General features: G+C 41.3%; 1 protein-coding gene across 1 annotated transcript; it reads left to right on the forward strand.

Moving 5' to 3' along the window:
* Nucleotides 1-892: 892 nt before the first annotated feature.
* On the forward strand, nt 893-22,091 carry LOC139740512 (double-stranded RNA-binding protein Staufen homolog 2-like). The gene is made up of 13 exons (XM_071651104.1): nt 893-1,040; nt 3,027-3,292; nt 3,665-3,922; nt 4,661-5,009; nt 6,823-7,147; nt 8,947-9,229; nt 9,692-10,003; nt 12,619-12,720; nt 14,010-14,186; nt 14,855-14,909; nt 15,536-15,700; nt 16,517-16,758; nt 18,382-22,091. Exons 2-13 carry the CDS (start codon nt 3,059-3,061, stop codon nt 18,553-18,555), a joined length of 2,676 nt encoding a protein of 891 aa, XP_071507205.1. The 5' UTR covers nt 893-1,040; nt 3,027-3,058; the 3' UTR covers nt 18,556-22,091.
* Nucleotides 22,092-23,865: the final 1,774 nt, after the last annotated feature.

The following is a 23,865-nucleotide window of genomic DNA, read 5'->3' on the forward strand; positions in this document are numbered from 1 at the left end:
CCCCCCCCCCCGCCCTGTCCGGGCGAGTTTTGTTTTGTTTTTTTCTTCTTCTTCTTCTTCGTTTTTTTTCTTCTTCAGTCTTTTTTTTTTTTCGTTTTTTCGTCTTTGGCGCTCCAAGGAGTGGCGCCCGGGGCACGTGCCCCCTTGCCCCCGATACGCCACTGGCCTTATTAACAGGACACTAGAGAGAGAGAAAAAAAGTTTGTGGCGAACCCTGATATGTGATCATGTGACAGAAATATCATATGAAACATCTGTAATATGAAATGCCTTGATGTCGATTTCAAATAATTAAGAAATGTCTCGAAATCAAGTGCAGATCCACAAGTGTTATCAGCAGTGATATCATCTATGCTTGTGAAATATCGTTTCCCAATGAAATTTCACTATTTCGTGAACATTTGTGAATAGGTTTTGAATCATCTCAATTTTCTTGCTTGATAAAAACACAACGTCTTTCTCCCCCTGGGCTTTCTCCGTGAGTCTCGTTCTCCCCCGGCCCCGGCACCCCTCCCTCTTTAGGCACTACCTTTATGCTCTGCTTTCGCGCATAGGGTGTACTTACAGTCTCTGAACACAGCGAAGAGGGGTATCATTTATCGCTACCTCTATGGACGTATAGGCCTGCACAGTACCAACTGTATCAAATTTTCTATCGCTTTCTTCAGTTTTCACAAAAACCAGTACGCAAACTTTACACTTAAAGGATTATTTACAAGAAATAAATAATATCCTAAAGCAATATAATGCAATAAATCTCATTATATATTTTGCAATATGTTAATATTATTTTATTTTGTTGATGATGATTATTTCAAATCAATAGTTACAACGACAGAAGAGAATGGATGTTCGAGCCTATCGAGGGCACAGATATTTTATACTGCTTATTCTTGTCACATTTTGGGAAGGAGAAGTAGTGTGAAAGCGGCCAATTTTCTTTAGCGTTTGCCGATGTTTTGGTTGTAAAGCCCTCTCCAGGACAGAGGACAGATTTGCAGATACAGTGGTTACAAGTTTTGGTGGCCAGTAATCGTTAAGTGAGTATCTTTGCTCGCAGCATATTTCCGGTTACACCAGCAGGTTCCTGAGAACGTTCACTCAGGCGTGCATGTGTTTGTTACGGACCCTCGGTGCACGGTACGCGGTGTGGTTGAATGTTGTGCATGAATGATATGGACCCACATGGCCATTTCGTGGGTTGGGTGCAGTGGGAGTGCAGTCTTTCGCTGTCTTAGAACGGCGTGCGTGCGGTACGCGACGGTTGGCGTGTAGACCCAAAAGGGCAGATCGCAGTCGACCGCCGTCTGTCTGGATCTGGATCTGGATCTGGATACATTCCTGGTGTAAACAGTACAGCAGCATGTGCAGTAATTGATGGGCGACCACATTTTTAAGTCTGTGTGTTTGTACCACGCCATGCATGGTCTATTTTGTTTGCCAATCAACAGATCAATCCTGGGACAACTGGGTCACACAGACACAGTGGGTGGGATTAACAGTTGATTAACAACATTCATAGGGGCCACACACACTGTTTTGACCTCCGTACTTCGCTTAGTGTTATTCGTTAATGAAATGGCTCTACACGTAGAAGTCTAACTGTTAGAGGTAAACCCCCAGTTTTCGGCTGGCCTCCACCCCAGAAGCCGGACACTTATTACTTATCACAAGCCAGCAAATTCTACTGTCACAACACACGCATATCAAAATTTATTGTTTCACATACCGGCATACTTGTTCACCACAGGAAAGTGCCTGGGTCAATTCCAAAAATCCATCTTAAATCCCATATTTCACCATCAAAAACGCAGAATCGGTGCATCTTTTCCAAAGCGCACGCAAATTAGGTCCTGTGTTAAAAATCAGGGTCGCCGAAAAAGCGCTAAAAATTGAAAAATTACGCTGTTATGTTGCGAGATATTTCACTTATCACAAGCTCAGTGTGATGGTATCCTCAAAAACACAAAAGAAAAACAAAATGTCTGTATGTGCCAATCAATACAGTGAATAAATGTACAGGAGCTGAATGCAAGTGCCGAGTCACTAGAATTCGGACACGAACAGGCGCCGCAACATCCCCGATGCAACTTTGCGCCAGCAAGGTATGGCGCACGGTCATTTTTCAGCAGCCTCGTATGCGTATTGACATTGAACGCGCATAGCACATGTCCGAAATCTGGAGAGGCCGTCAAAATTCTGGGGGATTATCAATGTGACAATATTTGGGGATTTTGTGAAATTTTATGATATATTCAACAAAATCAATATTGAGAAAAAGTAATTAGTTTGATATATTTAACATACATTGTTATCTAGATATAATTTTGTAGACCATGTATTATTTGAGTTGAACAAATATTGCAGAAAAGCTTAAGTGTCCGAAAACTTATGGTTTTACTCTAGGAGTCAAGAATTAGAAATTTGGCAACAGTGTTCTATTTTCACTAGTTTCAACTCTTAGATATCATTTCAATGCGAGTTTGTCCATAAATAAGGAAATTATTGCAATAATCGATAACCATTTCCGAGTGCATGGAGATTGTGTACGCGTGTATGCTTGGCAGAGGTGCATATTCTGCTGAAAATAGCCAGCAATTGTGATGAATTATGTTACCATCGGGGTATGCAGTTTGGCTGGATAGAGATAGAGAGCAAGAACATGTTAATTGAAACATCAGCTTTGTGGATTTTTAACTTTGATGTCCATTGGTTACAGAAAAAATGGACATTTTGCAGTAACACAAGCCGCCCATGATTTTACCACAGTGCTGTCCAAAATTCGACCACCTGCTTACGTATAAAAACCTATGTATTTTTGCTCAGAGTCGAACCTTGGCACGGGAGGTCGAACCTTGGTGCAGGTGCCAATACAAGATCTTTTGTTGCTTTGGTACTCACATATTGCATGATTCTGATTTTCCGCTCTGTATCGTGATGAGTGACTGGTGTCCTCTCATGCATTTTATAGTTCGCTCATCGTTGCTTCCTTTTCCTTCCCTCCCCCCCCCCCCCATTCAAAAAAGGCTGATACAGGAAGGCTTCAAAGCTTGCAACCATGGCGACGTCGCTGTCTCTCTCTGCAAACCAGTCTGCTGCTGCGTCCTCCTCCGTCTCCCTGGAGGCCCACCCATCAGGCCGGCAGGCGGGCATCCTCCCCGTCTCAGCCCAGATGCTGGCAGCCTCCAACGGGGCCCCCTCGGGCCTGGCTCGGCAGGACACCGCCCCCAGCCGTGGTGCCGTGCCGACCTCTGGTGGTGGAGACAACGCTGCCGAGGGGCCCACACAGCAGGTGAATCATCCACTCAAATATTGCCTTCACTCACAAAATGACTCATGTTATCAATATTGGGTAAAAGAATATGAGATACCGTGAACTGTACATACCATAGAGGGTCTACAGCTTAAACCTGGATTCATCGAAAAGCTTGTTACTTTATTATTATTTTTTTAAATGGTAGTTATTGCAAATTCATTTGCTTGGTAAATGTGATCGCATTTATATAGTACCCATTTGGGCAAGTGGGAAGTATGTTTGCAAAGCCCTGCCACTTTGTAATCTGGATTAGTTATGCCTGAAGTTTAATAGATCACTATGTGTCTAAATGCTAGTTTTGACTGAAGAGTAATAACCTGTCTCCCTTCCCCAAATTTTTCCCTCCAGGATCCCTCTTGCAACATGGCAAATACCAAAGAGAAGACTCCGATGTGCCTGCTGAATGAGCTGGCACGCTTCAACAAGCTGCAGCCCAAGTACGAGCTGACCAACGAGCGGGGGCCGCCCCATGAGAAGATCTTCACCGTCTGCCTGACCCTGGGCACCCAGACCTACGAAGCCTCGGGCCCGAGCATCAAGAAGGCCCAGCACGCCGCCGCAGCCCAGGCTCTGGAAAAGTGTGGCTTGCCCCATCCCATCCCCAGAGTGAGTTCTGTTGCTGTTCTGAGACCATGACCTGTATCACTTAGCCACCGCTTTTTTCGATTGTAATTTGTCCCCTTGATGGAGATAAGAGGACACAAGTCAAAAAAACTTACGAAGTATGTCTTACTCACCAGCAAACTTCTGGCAAACCGGCAGCAGTAACCCTTTCAGTCTTTTGCCAAGCGTGCAATTCCCAATGCATGCAATGATGCACTGACCAACAATAATACGCATTACATTCTTGTTACCACATTATGAGATGTGCAGGCGCAGTTGACTTTTCTTGCATTCGCCACTGTAGCGTAGCTTAACCTCGATTCTAGACCGCCATACATCTGAAAGAAAAACTCTGTGTGTTCTGAGTGTAACAAATTGTGTGCACCATAGAAGCTCTGCTGACAATTACCTGTGTCTTACCATGTTATCGTACTTGAATCTCCCATGCAAAAACCAGTATGGTTTGAATACAGGTAGAATGTGTTACATATGTTTTGTGAGGTTTGTCCATTGATGGATGAACTGTAATTTCTTTGACTTGTTTTGATATTGATATGTTAGATTTTGAAATGAAATGCAATCTAGGGATATATTTGACCATAATACTTCTCACATTGTCTCACAAAGGCTTTTTCCTGCAGCTGCAGCTGTAGATCATAGGTAGTAAATAGAGGTAGTATTAGAGTTAAAGGGAAAAGAAATGCTTGCATTATCTCTCATCTTATATTTATCTGCAAGCAGAACAATCCCCCCAAATTCAAGAGAAGGAACATGAGCCCCAATGCCGACGCTATGACTCCCACCGTTAAGCTCAACAGCCTGGCCATGAAGACGGGCAAACACGTGCACTACATCCCCCTCAACCCCTTGCCCCCTCATCCCTACTATGGTGGCTATCGGGGGCCGCGCAACCAGCACCACAGGATGCCACACCCAAACCAAGGCATGCCCCGCATGGCGCCGGGGATGCTCCCTCCGTCTCAGCAGAACCAAGGGCCCCACCCCCATCCTGAGCCAGGGCAATCATTCCATCCCCCGGGCCCACCTGCCATGGCCCCACCACCCATGCAGCAGCCACAACAGCAGCATGGTAAGAGATTAGATCACTAAATCATTCATTCATTCATTCATTTATTTATTCATTCATTCATTCATTTATTTATTTATTCATTCATTCATTCATTCATTTATTTATTCATTCCTTCATTCATTGGTTTAGTCATGTTAAGAATCAAACTGGTAGAATAAAATTTCATTATCTGTCAGTTATTGTCCCCGCTGAACGAGTTCGAGCAGGGGACTATGAAACGGGCTCCGTACGTGTGTGTGTCCGTGTGTCCGTCCGTCCGTGTGTCCGTGTGTCCGTCCGTGTGTGCGTCTGTGTGTGATCAAAATCTTCAATTTGCTACTTCTCTGTCATTTATGAGCCAATTTTGATTCTGTTTGCTTTATATGATAGCATTACATGGGAGCTTTGAAACTTCTACACAGAATTTCAGTCGTGACCTTTGACCTTGACCTTTGACCTATATTGTACATTTTGCTACAAAATGCTACTCCGCCATTTCTAACCCGATTTCGATTCCGTTTGCTTTATGTGATGGCACTAGATGAGGGCTTCAAAACTTCTACACAGAATTTTGACCTTTGACTTCTTTGACCTTTGACCTTGATTTTTGACCTGTATTGTACATTTTGCTACAAAATGCTACTCCTTCGCCATTTCTAACCCGATTTCGATTCCGTTTGCTTTATGTGATGGCACTAGATGAGGGCTTCAAAACTTGTACACAGAATTTTGACCTTTGACTTCTTTGACCTTTGACCTTGATTTTTGACCTGTATTGTACATTTTGCTACAAAATGCTACTCCTTCGCCATTTCTAACCCGATTTCGATTCCGTTTGCTTTATGTGATGGCACTAGGTGAGGGCTTCAAAACTTGTACACAGAATTTTGACCTTTGACTTCTTTGACCTTTGACCTTGATTTTTTGACCTATATTGTACATTTTGCTACAAAATGCTACTCCTTCGCCATTTCTAACCCGATTTCGATTCTGTTTGCTTTATGTGATGGCACTAGGTGAGGGCTTCAAAACTTCTACACAGAATTTTGACCTTTGACTTCTTTGACCTTTGACCTTGATTTTTGACCTGTATTGTTCATTTTGCTACAAAATGCTACTCCTTCGCCATTTCTAACCCGATTTCACTTCCGTTTGCTTTATGTGATGGCACTAGGTGAGGGCTTCAAAACTTCTACACAGAATTTTGACCTTTGACTTCTTTGACCTCTGACCTTGATTTTTGACCTATATTGTACATTGGCTACAAAATGCTACTCCTTCGCCATTTTTAACCCGATTTCGATTCTGTTTCCTTTATGTGATGGCACTAGGCGAGGGCTTCAAAACTTGTACACAGAATTTTCACCTTTGACTTCTTTGACCTTTGACCTTGATTTTTTACCTATATTGTACATTTTGCTACTAAATGCTACTTCCGGCGGGGACATGTATTACGCACCGCGTAATTTCTACTTTTCCTTGTTTATATATTCATTCATTCAGTCATCCATCCATCCAACCAACTATTCAAAATGTCATTCTCTTATTTATTTTTCCACTCTTTGATTCACTTAAACTGCTGAAATAAGAGTCTGTTATTCTTAATTTCATTGATCAGCAAGAGAATCAGAGAATCCTTTTATGAGAAAACAGTGAAACAATGCTCAAGAATATTTATCATCAGAAAAGAGGGGAAAAATTTAGAATGCATGAATACCATGAGTTACTTTCCCTGTTGGATTGAGTATCATAGGCAGTCATGAACAAAAAAGTGATCCTCTTGTGTGAAAGCAAAAGATTGTAATGATGTCTGTGTCCCTGGTTTAAAACATAGGTCAGGGGTCAGCTAATGCCACGCAGCCTAGGGGCTTATCTGCCCAGGGGCAGGGTGGAATGAAGGAACAGGGGCAGGTTCAGACACAGCCACCACAGCCAACTCCTCAACAAGCCCCGCAACAACCTCCGCAACAGCCACCACCACAACAGCAGCAGCAGGGCGGGGCCCCGCCTGTCCAGCCTCCCAGCCCCAGTGGACTGCCGCAGCAGCCACAGCAACCACAACAATCGCAGCAGCAGCACCACCAAGTCCCTCCCCACCACCAGCACCAACAAGGTGGCCACCCCTACGCCAACCACCACCACCGGCCCTACTTCCCCAGGTACGCGAGGCAGTCTTCTGAAATTAGTGTAACAAGCAAAGAGCTACTGTGGAAGATGGACATTTGTATACAAATAGTGAATGGTCACAAGTGTGATAGTACAAGATTTTGCACGAGGTGAAAGATAGAGGCGCTCTATTCAACGGAGTGAAGCGGAGTTGAATAGTGTGCCTCATCTTACACCGTGTGCGAAATCTTATTCCATTGCATGAGTAAAGACCATACACTATTTGTTTTATACAACACCTTGAACATCAACAGATTTGGTCCACGCAGATTCTTGAATTTAGCACAGAAATGACAACCATTTTCCGTGAATTACGAATGAGTAGCCGCACAGTCGCAGTCACCATGTACATACGTACACGAAACAAAGTTGTTTACAAAAATGAGTGACAAAAGTATGCACTTTTAAGCGCGCTTGTAATTGTTGAGTGCGCGTGGCAAATGTTTGTTTATTGTGACATCAGAGCCATGCAATGGAACAAAAACTTCCAGTCAATCTTGAGTTTAACATGGGAGTCGATGGAAATGGGTGATGTCAGCCATGCGCTATCCATTTTTGCTCAAACAAAATTGCACGGCTGACAGCCAGAGCGTGCGATGGAACTTTTCACTAGATGTCACGTGATGGGCAATTGACCAATCAGATAGCTACATTCTAAATAGGTGTTGTATAAAGATCTATGGTGACCTGCTCATCAGTGTTAGTAGCCCTTAGTAACAAAACACCATCTCGGGGCCATATAACTTATATGGAAGTCTGCTGTGCCCAGTGTTGGGCACTATTTAACTGGAGTCATTTTTTTTTCTTCAAATATTTCATGTCTTGATGGCCTATTGACATTTGTTTTTCTCCTTATGAATGTTATACCATAGGTAGTGGAGTAACTGAAGACATTCCTGCCATATTGTGTGATTGTTAGCTTCCTTTATGGTTAGGAAGACATTTCAAGCAACACATAAGACATCTGTTTTCAGACATTGAGCTGGGACTTCCATTCCAGTGAATTCCCTTTGTTTAGAATATTTGTTTGTCCGAGTGTTCACTCCCACTTGAATAGATCCCTATGAATGACGTTCAGCAAATGTAATGTTCCCCTCATGATTGCAGTGCTACTGCTTAACCACTGAATCTGAATCTTAGGGTGATGCAACAACTGTCAAATTGTCTTACTGTTTAACTACCGCCGCCATGGGAGGATGTTATGTTTTCGTTACCGTTTGTTCGTTCATTCGTTAGTTAGTTAGTTAGTTTGTTAGTTAGTTTGTCCGTGTGCAAAATATTCAAAAAGTAGTTAACAGATTGGGATGAAACTTGCAGGAAAGGTTGAGAATGACACAAGTAACAAAAGATTAACTTTTGGTAGTGATCCGAGAATTTTTGGGGAATTTATGAAGGATTTTTGATATTTTGGCAGGTAGGGTCAATGAACTTGGGAGTTCAGGCTGCGCGTATTTGAGGTTTGCCTGCGCGCACTAAAGTGCGTGCTCTAGTTTCTGCTGGGGTGAGGTGCGCCGTGCAGCTGAGGGTTTATGACGTAACAAAGGCTTCTATATTGGGAAATCAGGCAACTTTCAGCACACAATGCTATAAGTACATATGGGTGGAAATCACTGATATCTCTATGGAAGAACAAGATCAGTGGTGAAAATGATTTGCATGCTTAGCGGAGGACTGCGCTCTCAGAGTGCTTCTCTAGTTTATTCTGAATTACTGAACTGCTCAAAGAAAGAACATGAATAGTTTCTTATTGTATCATGCACGCTGTATTGGATAATGCAATTTACTGTTGCAGATACCCGCGGCCATTCACCCACTTTGTCAAAGTCACTGTTGGCGACCGTGAGTTTGTCGGTGAAGGAAAGACCCAGAAAGCAGCCCGCCAAAATGCCGCCTTCAAGGCGCTGGGCTCCCTCGAGAATGAGCCCTCGTTGGTCAAGATTGACCAGGCCACCACGACCAACGTCCCCATCGATGGCAATGGGGACGCGTCCAGCGGGGACGAGAACAACGTGAAGTCGGACATCAGTCTGGTCTACGAAGCGGCCAACATCCACGACCTGAATGTCGTCTTCAAGGTATAGCAAAATTAGAATTGTTCGATGCACATGCCCTACAAGATTACATCTAAGAGTTAAATTTACTTTGCGATGTAGCTTCATAAATGGAGATACACGGTGCATCTGAGCTACAGAATAACTACTGAATGCGCCAAATATTTTGAATATTTCTGATATTGTTGCTGTCTGGACAAACCCAAGAAATTCAAAATTCAACAGAGTTCCCCCAACATGTGTATTCTCAGGCATACTTTAAATCAGCCTTTTGTGAAAGTTAGTGGGATTTGTAAAGCAGGGTCACATTATGATCTGCTCCAATTGACCTTTTGTGTCTATACATGCTCCATATCTCCTAAACCCATTTATGTTACTCCCCTTTTCCCCATCCCAACCTATTTCTTATCATCCCCCTACCCTCTCAAACCCATTTCCTTTCCTACCACCTCCTCACCCATTTCCTCACCCTCCCCCGCCCCCCAGGTGCTGGAGGAGAGTGGTCAGCCCCACCTCAAGATCTTCAAAATCCAGTGCTGCGTCGGCGACTTTCTCACCGAGGCCGAGGGGTCGTCCAAGAAGGCGGCCAAGCGCCGGGCCGCTGAGCTCATGATACCCAAGCTGAAGGCGCTCCCCGCGGTGCCGACCAAGGTGCCAGTGCGCCACCGCATGCACCCCCAGTGGGCCGGCCAGAACAAGAAGAAGAAGCCCAAGTCCCTGCAGAAAACTCCCCCACAGGATCCCAACTTTGGGGCCCCAGGACTCCACCCAGTCAGCAGACTGGTCCAGATTCTCCAGGTATTCATTTAACCAAGTCATATACAAGTGAATAGTAAGACATGTCAACAGGTTTAAAGGTAGGGGATACCTTTTACAGACCTCCCAAAATGCAGCAAAACATTAAATATGAACCTCAGGGGACTTGCTTAGGCCACTGCTTAGAAATTTGGAAGTCAACAGTTATCTAAAATTTGAATAATGCACAAAACTCAACTACTCAGTAGTTCTGTGTGTGAGCCACACTTAAGCCTTTTTGTTGCATTCTTCTGTATTTGTGATCTATAAACACAAATCTAAAAGTACGAGAGCTGATGTAATAACATATAGAGTGTGTGGTAAGAATGTATATAGAAATGCTTGTAAGTGTTGATGAACTTTCTTCACAAAATATACATGATGGACACACATGCAGTACATGGGTCTGCAAAGGTAGCCTAGTAATGTGCTGGAATTTGAGGTGAGCCCCGAAAACAATTCAATTCAAAATCTAACCGTCAAAAAAATGTACTAAATGTTACCTTCCACTTTCAATACTTTATGGGAGTTTCTAAAATGATATTCTCTTCAACATACCACTGTATTTATACAACTCTTCATTTAAGGCGTGCAAATGGGATTCCCTACCTTTAAGAAGATCGTGAGGTAGCCAGGGGGTTGTGTGAAAGGTACATTGTAAGAGTTCAAAGATCGAAGTTCAGCATGTGTTCCCAGATTCTAGTAAAAATTGGGAAACTTTAAGAAGAAAATTTCTTGAATCAATCCTCGTGTTCACAATAGGTCCCACCTTGTGGGGACAGTGAAGAGAGGTCTTTTTTTAGCTCACCTGAGCCGAAGGCTCAAGTGAGCTATTGCGATCGTTCTTCGTCCGTCGTGCGTCGTACGCCGTGCGTCGTGCATCGTGCGTCGTGCGTCGAGGGGGCATCCCCCCAAATTAAGGAATTTGGACCCTAATTGTACATTTTCATCTTCTACTTGAGAATGCCTGTTATGGTAGAGCTGTGTGTAATTTAGATTAGTGACTGCGTGAAGGTGAACTTGCGATACTCGGGTGAGCGCTAGACCCGCGGGTCTCTTGTTTTTATGCCTCCGCCACGAAGTGGTGCCGGAGGCATTATGTTTTCGGGTTGTCCGTCCGTCCGTCCTTCCATCCGTCCGTCCTTCCGTCCGTCCGTAATGAATTTTGTGGACAGGGTAACTATCAAAACCTTTTGAGGTATCCTAATGAAACTTGGCATGTATGTGTATTAGGGGGTAAAGTTGTGCCTATCAACTTTTGGGTGCACATGCTGAAGGTCAAAGGTCGAAAGGTCAAGGTCAAATGCTTAAAATTTCACTATTTCCCCCATATCTATGCAGTGCCTCAAGATATTTTCTTGAAACTTAGTGTATACATGCATTACTCAATTAAGATTCTCTGGTAAAAGTTTGGGGTCATGAGGTCAAAAGGTCAAAGGTCAAAAGGTCCAGTAAAATGTTAAAATTTCACTTTTTTCTCTCTATCTTGGAAATTGTTCAAGGTATCTTTATGGAACAAAGTATATATGCATGTACTGACTGGCAGTGGTTATCTAGGGAATTTGGGGTTTGTGGGTCAAAGGTCAGGGGTCAAAGGTCAAGGGCAATACTTCAAAATTTTACTATTTTCCTTATATTTATGCAATGCCAGCAGGATTATTTTTTTTTAAACTTGATGTATGCATGTATAACCCACTAGATATTCTCTGGGATTTTTTTTTTTGCCAAGAAGGCCAAAGGTCAAAAGGTCAAAGATCAAGTGAAAGTGCTGAACTTACTCCTTTCTCCATATCTCGGAAGTGGCTCAAGTTATCTTTAAACTTAGTACATATTTATGTATGTTCTGCCTGACAGTGATTCTCTTATGAATCAAAGGCCAGATGAAAATGATAACAATTTACTGTTCAATACAGAAATTGCACTTTTACTCCATACCTTGAAAATTACTCAAAGTGTGTAAACGTATGAAAGGGTCAAAGTCGAAGTTAAAGTTCTTAAATCCCCAAATACATGCTCTCCTATTCATCCAATTAAACATAGGTCAAGGAAGGTGAACATTCGATACATTTGTGACAAACATGTCATTTTAATATTTTGCCAATTTTGTGAAAATGTAATCACACATTGTCCACATGTACTATAGACCTATTGGGAGAATCATGCATTATGGCGGAGGCATACCAGTCGCCATTGCGACATTTCTAGTTTTTCCTTACAACTGACCGTCCACACTGCTATCTCAACGGTTCCCATGCTTGTGTGAATCCTACCATTTGACATCAGAGTTCGAACATGTGCACATTTGATGAATACAGCTGGGTGCTATCAATGATGGCCCAAGGTCATTCTTCCCTTAAATTTTGTCCCCGGACCCAAAAAGCTCGGACTCTACAAGCTCAAGTCTGAGGGCAAAGTCCTGCAGCACACGAGTTTGCTGGACGTAGTGTGAACTTGTAGGACCTGTGCTGCTGGACCTAGTGTGAACGCGGCGAATATGAGATCACTGTAGGAAAGAGAAGGAATTGTACCTTGTGTACTATCATCCGGATAGCAAAGTTTTCTATTGATGTTTTTCCATATTTTTATTTTCATCTCTTCTCACCGTTCTGTTTCTGTAGGCTAAGAATGAGAGGGAGCCAGAGTTTTCTGTCGTGGAGGAGCGGCCGTATAACGAGAGGTCGGGTCACCACGTGATGCGCAGACGTGAATTCACCATCCAGGTATGTCCGTCCAGACAGACAGCTCGTCATCCTTCTCTTGTTCCCTTCTCATTCTTTGTTCATGAGACATCCGTGACTGGTTTCCATTCTAAAGAATTTCTGATCGTTTCCCAATCCTAGCCACATTTTCAGCTACCTATTTTCAAGCCCATTAAAGGGAACGCAAACCCAAAGAGCAATGTGGATTGAGTGAAAGCAGTAACGTTAGTAGAACACATCAGTGAAAGTTTGAGGAAAATCGGGCAATCGATGCAAAAGTTATGAATTTTTAAAGATTTGGCGTTGGAACTGCTGGGTAAGGAGACTACTAGAGGTTATGACGTATGAGTGGACTACAATATAAAGAAAATATAAAGGGAATTCAATAAAAATTCATTTTTCATTAAAATTACACATTCCATCAACGTGATACCGACATATGTTAGGGGTAACACTCATTTCCCCTGCTTTCTGAAAGCGGTTAGTCAAATACTCTTTCATTTTGCTAGAAAAGTAAATTTTTGTGGAATTCCTTTTATATTTTCTTTAAATTGTTGTCCACTCATACGTCATAACCTCTTGTAGTCTCCTCATCCAGCGGTTTCAACGCCAAAACTTTAAAAATTCATAACTTTCGCATCGATTGTCCGATTTTCCTCAAACTTTCACTGATGTGTTCTACTAATGTTAATGCTTTTACTCAATCCACATTGCTCTTTGGGTTTGCGTTCCCTTTAAGTATTTCCCATTGAAAAGTGGTATATTCAAGGTTTGATTCCACAACTACAAACTTACTTAGAAGTCACGAAGCCTGTTGCTGTGTTACTTGCCATGACGTGATTCATAGTTTACTATGCATTAGGTCCATCACCTTAAAAGATTGACCTCGCTACGTCAGCACCAATCTTCCCTCTTTAATTTGGTACCTTCAGTTTTGATTAACATGTTTCAGCAAATGAGGGCTTAATGACATACACTCTCCTGGCCTATCACCCATATATAGAAGTTGATTGTTGGTACATCCAAGCATGATTTTCTTGAAGATGACAACAATGTTTCTGATGACTATGAGAATGATAGGTGACAATGATGATAGTGGACACACACTCAACCTTGCTTAAGTCGACCTCGCATAAGTCGAAGGTCATTTCAATTCCTCTCCTCGAAATATGCTATTGATTTTAATCCCTCATAAGTCAAATTTTCTTGAATTCAAAGCTGTTCCTTCAGTCCAGATTCGACTTGTAGGCAAGATTGACTGTAATTAGCATTTGATAACTTTTTGTGTGTTATATGTTTTTGTCGTCTAGGTGACTGCCTCCTCCAAGACGGCCACTGGCAAGGGGAAGACGAAGAAGGAAGCCAAGAAGCAGGCGGCAGAGAACATGTTGAAGGAGCTGGGGTACGCCCCCACACCCAGAGAGACCAACGGGATGCTGACATCCAACGCCCAGCCATCCAAGTCTGCTCTCAAGACCGGTGTCAAGGTTTGTGTCTCGCTTCCCACTTCCCGCTGGTATTCACAACAGCTAAAAGTCCTCCATGTTTCAAATTTGAAGAGAAACCTTTCTCTTTTTTTTTGGGGGGGGGGGGGGGGGGTGGAGTGGTGTTAGTTGCACAGCTGACCTGGTGTGTACACAATAATAGAAATTCACAGCAAAATCTTATGAAAAGTAGAAAATATGTGGTTGCCAAATGTGATAACAGTGATGATGGTGATGATGATAGTGATGAAGGGTGATGATAGTGATGAAGGTGATGATAATGATGGTGATAATGACAATGGTGATAATGATGGTGGTGATAATGATGATGGTGGTGATGATGGTGGTGGTGATGATGATGGCGATGATGATGATGATGATGGTTAAGATGATAATGATGATGATGGTGATAATGATGATTAAGATAATGATGGTAATCACCGTAATAATGATACCAATTAATATGGTGGTGTGATCATTATTTTGAAGGTAATGAGTGGAGGTAGTTATGATACTCTCTGTCAAAGAAAGTCATAAATGTATGGTAAAAGTACATGTACTCTAACTCTTTCATCAATGGAAAGACCATACAGTATTCAGTATCTATAGATTTTGCAGAGATAGTTCAGAGAGGGTTATATGTCTTTTTTGTTCTTGTTTGATCTGCACAGATAACTGATGAATCTGACAGGAAAGTCACCTTCAAGGAAGATAAGCAAAAACAAGGTAAGGAAGGTTGTTGTTCTTTTCCTTGCCTAACAGTCCTGGCTAAAGAAGGATGAAGGCATGTCGGACTAGTAATAATTGTCTGCGTGTAAGCAGTCCAACCAATCTATCCCAAGTTTACCATGACAATGTGCTTTTATCAGGGATACCAGTTTTTAGGCATAAGCCTGAATTCAGGCCCTGTTAGAAGTACATTTCAGGCCTTTTCATGTACAGACCGCTTTCTTGCAGGTGATTCTCACGTCCTGTCTGTCGTGGTATGTAGTATCTTTTTTTCTTTAAAAAAAAAAACTAATATAGGTTTTAGTTTTGATAAAAGAAAAATTGTCTTGTTTTGTTTGTTTGTTTTTTTCCAGGATGAACAGAACAGAATTGATGTAATGTGAAAGGAAAAGTTTGTGAAGAGGATTTATTTGTGAAGGGATTCATATTTCGTCCAGTATAGAGTATATAATTTTCACAAATGTAAAATTCTCTTGTGCTTTCGTTTTCACTATTACCACCAAAGAACAAACAAGCAAGCAAACAAATAAATAAACAAACAAACAAACAAACAAGCATTTGCTGATATCCATGTGACTGCAAGACAACTTCATTCTTTTCCCTCTTTCTGCATTCTTCTACAGCATCAAAGAAAGAAGAAATCAAGGAGGCCAGCCAGCCGACAGTGAACAATGCTGGAGGCAAACTGGGTCCGGGCCTGCTGCCCATGATGCCGGGCATGAACCAGTCATCTCAGATGTTCCCTGCCAACTCCAACCAGCCTGGAGGCCACAAGCTGCCAGCACAGAGTTAGTCTCTCTCCCTCGCTCTCTTTTTTCATAAACCATCAAGCACCGAAACCCTCATTTTATTTTCGTTTGATTTGCTGCGGTGTCTTTGTAGTATGAAATTTACTACAGGGTAGTCTTGTTAGAAGGAGAACATGAAAACCATGAAAATTAACTCGATATATTAGGTTTCTCACTATATCACGGTATTGAAACAAAAATACTGTCTTGTAAGTAAGGAATTTGGACTTTCAATATTACCTTGGTCTGAGAGGTTCTCTAATATCCAGCCTCTTTATAAAGCAAGGGACCACTGCACTTATTGGCTGTCTCTCATAAGGTAGATAAAAATTTCTTTATCATTTGACCCTTTCAACTTTCATAAAGTGTTTCTGTGCGTTGCAAACTGATCTCATCCTCTTAAATCCAGATAACCTAATTGATACTCGGATTGTGAACACAAGATAGACAATTAAAGGTCCCATTTTTTTCTCGGAATGGGCAAAGTTTTGTGACTTTCTTTCTGATTTTGAACAGATGTAATGTATTTGGCCAGTTCCATCTAGTTAGTATATTGCAGAGTGCATTACTGTGGACTCCCTTTATTATGAAGTGCTCGGGACCCGTAGATTTCTTTCGTTATATTGAAATTTTGTTATAACCGAACAAGTAAACAATAAAGAACATAGAGCTGATAATGTTGGAGCCTTAATTTTTACTTCATTGTAATTGGAATTTCGTTATAACCGTGTTCAATGGGAGTGCACTGTACCACCTGCGTTCACTAGCACCCTTCACATTTGTGAATCTCTCAGCATCTGATCCTTCCATCCCCAGGTCTGAACCGAGCCCCGGGAGCCCCCGTGATCGGAACCAACCTGAAGGTGTCGCCAAAGAGCCAGGCCGTCACCGACATCGCCCGAGACCTGCTGAGCCTGGGCCACTCGCCCACAGCCGAGGCCCTGCTGAAGGGCACAGCCGGCTCCCACGCCATCCCCGGGCTGTCCCGGCCCACCAAGCAGCTGGAGTACCTGGCCAAAGTCAACTCCCTCAGCGTCAAGTTCGTCGACTACCCCAAGGTCAGTAGTCAAACCCACAGTTATTAAAAGGATGGTATAGTATTGGTGGAGATGAGGATTTTGCTTTACACTTTTTGCGAGATTCCAAGAGAGTACTTATGAAATACCACAGAACGTACCATTTTAAGACAAATTCAAAGTTTATTAAAGGAAAATCGGGTTTTGGAATGGCTGAGACATCCAAAAACAAAGTAAAACAAAGCGATCCTAATGAAAGGTGGGTCCCACCTTTTATTAGGATTGCTCTCTTTTGGATATCTGAGCGATTTCAAAACCTTTTTTTATCAAATAATGTTGAATCCCTCTTGGATTGACATGTTCTTTCATATTTCATAAGATTTTTCTCATTACCTCACCTAAGAATGCTAGAAACCTGAAATTAGGTCTCAACCAAAACTATACCAGCCCTTTAACCTAAAGTTTTATAACCCAAGACAGATACACCTAGTACTTTATGGAGGTAATGAAGGAGGGTTCAACTTGTAGATCTATACAGATTACATGATGTAGTTTCCATGGAGTTGACAGTGAAAAGTTCTTATAGAGATTGCTTGAGTATTTCCTCAGAGATTACGTTGATTTCTTCTCGAGGAGGTTTCACCTCCGAGGCGTTCCCAATAAAATTATACCGAGCAGTTCCCAGGTCGGTTACACCCAGTAGTTACTAGTAAAGTTTCTCCAAACACTTTCTGTAGATAATTCGCTAAGTAGTTTCTGTCAAAGTTACTGGCTGGTGTCCCGAGGACGGTTACACCTACGAGCTCTATATGTTATTTTTTGTTAACATTGTCCTTTTTTGTGGTCAAATGCTTTGTGAAAGTCTTGGAGTTTAATGATATTGTGATGGAAAAGCTAGCTTGGACTGCTTTACCACAGAAACTCTCACACAATTTATCTGCTTAAATCTGAAAAATTGCATTGTCCTTTCATTCTCCTCCTCAAACTGGTACAGAAACTGGTTTTCTATGGGTTCTTTAGGTTTTTGGAAGTTTTCTTATAGCCAGGAGTTCAGAGGGATTTCAATCTCTTTAACTCCCTGAAAGCCACCATCCTGATAGCATATTGGCATTGTATAGGAATATGTTGCCTGTTAGACAGAAAGTTAAAGGAGACCTCTGGATGATTTTCAGATTTTTACATTTGAACAACTATAAATTAGTTACACTGAGTACAGAGTTTCAGAATTTATGATAATTGGGATGAAGAATCAGAATGTTTTCGAAATTTATAACAAATTGCAATGAACAAGGATGATGATATGGCAGGGTCACCATAAGAATACATGAGTTGGGGCTCGAGGAAGCAGCACAGAAGAAGAAGGTACACATAGATTATACACAGGTGAGCTCGCAAGCAAGCGGTATTGTAATGGAATTACACTGCTACATTTCTGAAATATGTGAGCCTCCTATGTCATCATTCTTGTTGAGTGTAATTTCTGTAAGATTTTTCAAAGTATGGTTTCTCTGCTCAAGAACCATGATAAATTCCACAAATCTATACATGGAGCTGTTGAGTTATGTACTACATGATGTGAAATTATGAAAATCATCTGGAATGCCCCATTAAGTATTGGTCACGCCTGCCTCACCGTCACGACCCTCGTTTGTGTTCGATCCCCAGGGTAACAAGGCGGAGTTCCAGAGCATCGTCTCCGTCTTCACTGACCCCCAGTCGGTCTTCAAGGCCTATGGCTCGACGGTCGAGGTGGCCCGCGACAACGCAGCCATCATCGCTCTGCGATCCTTCGCCGGCATCGCGGACGGCAGCGATGGAGGAAAGAAGGGCGGTCAGTAGGGGGCGCACTGCAGCTGCTGACGCACGTTTTCTCTCTCTTTCTTCCATCCTTCTGACTTCTGAAACATCGGAAAAAACAAACAAACAAGAAACCGCCACTAAACATGGCGTGTAGTTGATTTCCCCATGTGGAGTGAAGTATTCTACAAAGTGTTTTAATTGGTTCAAATTGATGATTTTATTAACATTTAGAATTGCACTACATTTTACTTTTGTTCCCCTTTTTTAGTGTAAATGCTTTATGAAGAATTTTGCATGCAAGCATTAGAGAGCAGTGGACAGATGACATCAAAATCAGATGTCATTTCTTCCTTGCTGTAGATGATAAATGTGTAGTCTTGAAGCCGAACCCAAGGACACAGATGGTGCCGATTCGGTGAATTGGAGTGATTGCGAGAGATGCAGAAGGATTTGCAGAGAAATGCAAATTGAGGGGGGAAAAAGTGTGCGACCACTTGGACCGCGTAATAGTCTACTGTTTGCATGTGACTTCGTAGCTATTTACAAATCTAGTAAAGCATCTGTGTAGTGTGGTATTGTGAATATTGTGAGAACGGAAACCTTTGTAGTAAAAAAAAAGTGATGCAAAACTGGATGGTCAATGGATGTTGCAGACACAATAACATAGAATCACGGATGGTGTGTTGAGGTTTCTTTGCCAGAGTGACGTCACTGGCAGTCAACGTCACATACCGTTGGACATTGCTTAAGATTAGACGAGATGTTGGGGGCATAATATTATGTATGTTATACTCATTTTATGGCTGGAGTATGTAAAAGTTAATTAGCATATGACTTTCAAAAATTGGATGTGAATTCCATTGCTCAGTGGTTGTACAAAAATAGTGCAAGGAACATGAAATTGAAAGTTGAATGCAACTAGTGTACAGTACAAGTGTTACGACCATGTAAGCCATTCTTACTGTTTGATGTTTTTGATTTTCAAATTTCATTGTTAGTCTTGAGCGGATAGTGCTGAAAAGCATTGTGATTTGATTAGGCTAAAGGTCAATCTTGAATACATTTTTGAAAACTTTTGGGATGAGCTTTTGATCCTTGTCCTATTTATGAAAAAAATAGAAAGAGACAGAATGATATGTTGTCTGTTGTTGCCTTTAGAATTATATTCTCAGCAAACTTGCTTGTCTCTTGGCTTTGACATGGTGTCACCAAAAGAGCAGCAGTTGCTTGTAAGTTTAACAAGTACATAGACAGCCAAAGTATGAAGGTAGCATCGAAGTTACAAATGTATGTTAATCTGTAGCTCTCTACAAAAATGAGGACCTTAGCCAGGCAGACTTATAGTGTGCACTCTGTCAGGATGCAAACATGTGATAGTTCTAATGACCTTATCATTGACATATTCACATTACCACACTTGCTTTTAAATCTGAGGTTTAAGTAAAATGTACTAAGAGGCGGCTTTGGGAAAAATAAAATACAAAAAGCTGTTGCAGGATCTAAAAATGCAAGGAGAGGGCCCTGCCATTGCTTTTTTATTTTCCTTTTAATGATTTCTTTTTTAATTTGCATTTTTATTGTTATGAAGGAAGAATTAACCTTTGTTCCATTTTGTGAAAATGCATTAATCTCTTACAATGAAATAGAAAAATGAGTAAACATTTTTCCTCAATCTAAAGTTTCCTGCTCAAATTCAGTTGCATATGCAAGATCGTGTCTTGATTGAGACGGGATGTTTTTGGAGATGTGTACAAAATAGTTTTTCCGATAGAACTTAAGGTTAAACTAGTATTCTTGTGGATCAAGCCAAGTTTGGTAGTATCTCTATTCCTCTCCAGCTGTGGTAATTAATAAAAAATCTGCAAATATAATTTTGAGAGAGAAGTAATAACCAAAGTGAAGCAAAGGTTAGTAAGGTGTGATAAAATCATCAATTTGCTTTGTGATAGAGATATATAATGTGTTTATGGATTACTATAAGTGCTCTGTCAATGAGTGTATTATGAGCTCTTATTGTAGTTTCCTTTTCAATAAGCGTTATTTCTTGTTCAATGGGATTTGGTGCTTGTTTTTTTTTGTTACTAAGCCAAAGGTTATGAGTATAAATGTGGTAAAGCTGTATATTCCAAAAGATTATTGCTGGTAGATGAGGAATGAGAAACTGCACAATTGAGCTTACTGTGTTGGAAACAAGCACCAAATGTGATTTGGAAGCAGTAAATGTCTTTACAGTATGAAATATTTTTGTACGTTTCGTCTTGTGCGCGAATATCGGGGCGAATGTGTCACCCACTCGCGCGCTCGCGCTCAGAACAAGCTGTGATTGCAACTCAGAAAAATGCAAAAAATATGAGTCTGTTTTTCATCATTTTGTAGCATATGCTGTTCAAACCAGTATAATTTTGTTGGGAGGATAGTCTGTGTGCATGTTGTTTTGATGATTTTACTCAGTCCTAGTTATTGTTACTCTGCATTTCTCTTAAAGATCTTACAGCAAGGTAACAGGTAAATGATATGAAGCAGTTATCAAAAAATTGAAAAAGACAGAGGTTCAATCTTTTTAACTGCCATAGTAATCTCTTCTGTGTTGTCCATGTGGGGTGTGATTTTGGACTGCAGTTTATCATATCATGCAAGGCTTGCCAGCATTTGGGACCGAGGTTCAACTGTATCTTTGAAATGTCCCCCCTGCCACCCCACCACATGCTGACATGTGACTCTGTTTAATTAACCCCCTCAAACCTAAAGAATAATGGATTATCATCGACATTGAGTACAAGATTACCAAATCGTTTTGAGGGAGGTAAGTATTCCATAGCTGCCCAATGTGTATGTCCCTCACCACTGCACTTCAGGCATGGATGTGGTTAAGATTTTGAATTAATTGTTGCATTAAAGGTAAAATATGGCTGCCGGGGAGTTCTGTGGGTTGCAGCTTGGCTGATCACCTTTCCTTTAAAAAGCAAGAAAAAGAAGTTGGAAATGCTTATTATAAAATGAGTTCAAGAATGTAGCCAATTGGAAGCGCTGAAATGAGTCACGTGGGCGTTGTTTATTTTAGTCCCATTGCACTGCGTGTTATCCTATGGTAAATTGCTGATCGTCTGTGCGCGCGGCTCCTTTGAATTGCATGCAATGCTTATATGCAAAGGTTGATATCGCGATATCGATTGCCAGCGAAACGAACGAAAAAATGGCTGCCTCTAGCTCGGATCCGTTGCAGGCGCAGTTTGAACTGTTGAATGATGAGGAATTGGATGAATTAATCAATGGAACTGATTCGGCGAGCACGAAGCGATCTCTGAAATTCGGATGGCAAAGATTTGAGGCCTTTGTGAAATTTACCAAGACTTCATTGACGGATATTTCCCGTGAAAATTTGGATCAGCTACTGTCGAAATTTTTCGCTGGGGCAAGAAAGGAGGACGGTACATCGTACAGCAAACGTAGTATTCAGACAATCAGGTATGCAGTACAGCGTCACTATCTAAACGAACAAGGTTTTGACATTTGTGACAAAAGCACATTTCCAAAAAGCAATAGAGCTAACAGGGCAATTCTTGTAAAGCTCAAGAGAGAGGGGGAAGGCAGATGTTAAACACAAAGAAGCGATTTACCTGGTGACATGAAAAAAATTCAGAATTGTGAGCTCTATAAAGGTACGTGAAAAATAACTCATAGACCCATTTTATAAAACAAATGATGCACAGGATCATTTCGTGCGTGGTGTTAGTGAAGGTGGGGCGCACTCGAGTATTGACAATGATGCAACATGCATGAGGCGCACGCACTCTATCCTGTGCATCATTTGTATATTATGCACCTTGTCACCCATCATTATATTTCTTAATGCCTTGCGGCAAGATCTTTACTATGTGAGACATAATCAGTTATGTTATTGAACCGTCCCATTTCTTTAATATGCCTGCTAATTTACTCTTTGGAACAAAAGTCTTCAGCTCACAGAGAGAGTTCAGTAGCACTGATGAGAATTTGTTGAGCACTGATTTCATTCTATATTTTGTGAATTTTGTGTCCTATGCTCTCCTTTTTTCATGTAGGAATTCATTTGCAAGTTTCTGTCTTACTCTAGAGGTACTTGCCACTCTTCTCAACTTTTTCATATTTTATATTTCCTTCCGATACATTGCCAAGGGTAGAAATTGTTGTAGCGCATTGTGTCACCAAGATCTAATATTAAAAGTTCTGCATTAATTTGCTTCAGTTTGTAGATGTCTACACTTTGTCATTATATAGGTGACTCAGATTTATTGAAGCGGAAGAGGTATTTCTTACCAGTATTTAAGGTCATTTGTGATCTGTCTTGAACATGGAAACTTGATTTGTGTTAGGACAGCTTGATGTATTTATAGCAATCTTGTGTTTACCGTGCCATTATGTTCTCTTAAAGTTCATGTTGGTATTGAATCCTTGCATTTCTGTCAGTATTTGAACAAAGTAAAGATTGCTACTTGGAGAGAAACTCTTCAAAAGTACAAAATATGGCTTCTGTTTGCTCTCTGTTCCCGATTCCTGTGAGAAATTTGTTTTATGACACTGGAAAGAAGTCACAATTTTCCACTGATAAACTATGATAAACAAAACATTAACTTGAAGTAGTGATGCGCAGGTGAAAAACCACAAAACTACTTTCAGCAACAACAAATGAACATGTCTTTCTTCATCATCCCAGCATATTTGTTCCAACAAAGAATTCACTGCTTAGCGGAAATAAGACCACAGAAATGTAAAATGTGGGTGACACAAGGCACAACTCTGGATTCCTCTGATAAATTTGTTATGACGCTGGAAAGTTGTCACAATTTGGAATTTGGACTTGGGAATGTGATGCGGCAGATTTTCCAGTGAAGGCGATATTTTGAGTTTCCTATACAAATGCTTTTGCACACAAAGGCATACACACACACACACACACACATACACACACACACACACACTCTCTCTCTCTCTCTTTCTTCTCTCTATGTCTGACACACACATCACAAACATCACATGAAATGCCATCTGCAGAACCTACAAGAACAGACCCAATCAATAAACAAAACCCTCACAATATCATGCATTTGGACCCATAGGTACCATTCAATAGAATGCTTTCCAATATACATGCTAGAGATTAACCTACAGCCATGATAGTTGAAAATGAAGTACATCAAAATATATATTTCCTCGAAGACAAAATATGAAATAAATCTCATTTTTGATTGTATGAAAATACTACAAAGCAGGTGCCCAAAGTTTCATCCATTAAAGGACTAGTTCACCTTCATAAACATAAGGATTGAGAGATTGTAGCAATATTAGTAGAACACATTGAAAGTTTGAGGA

The sequence above is a fragment of the Diadema antillarum genome, unplaced genomic scaffold, assembly GCF_040938485.1.
Source record: "Diadema antillarum isolate AM-2024a unplaced genomic scaffold, OU_Dant_1.0 seq00000857_RagTag, whole genome shotgun sequence".
NCBI lineage: Eukaryota > Metazoa > Echinodermata > Echinoidea > Diadematoida > Diadematidae > Diadema > Diadema antillarum.

Coding starts and splice junctions, on each gene's coding strand:
- LOC139740512 (XM_071651104.1), top strand. CDS start 3,059: ATGGCGACGTCGCTGTCTCTCTCTGCAAACCAGTCTGCTGCTGCGTCC. Junction 7,148..8,946: donor CACCGGCCCTACTTCCCCAG/GTACGCGAGGCA, acceptor TTACTGTTGCAG/ATACCCGCGGCCATTCACCC. Junction 10,004..12,618: donor GACTGGTCCAGATTCTCCAG/GTATTCATTTAA, acceptor CTGTTTCTGTAG/GCTAAGAATGAGAGGGAGCC.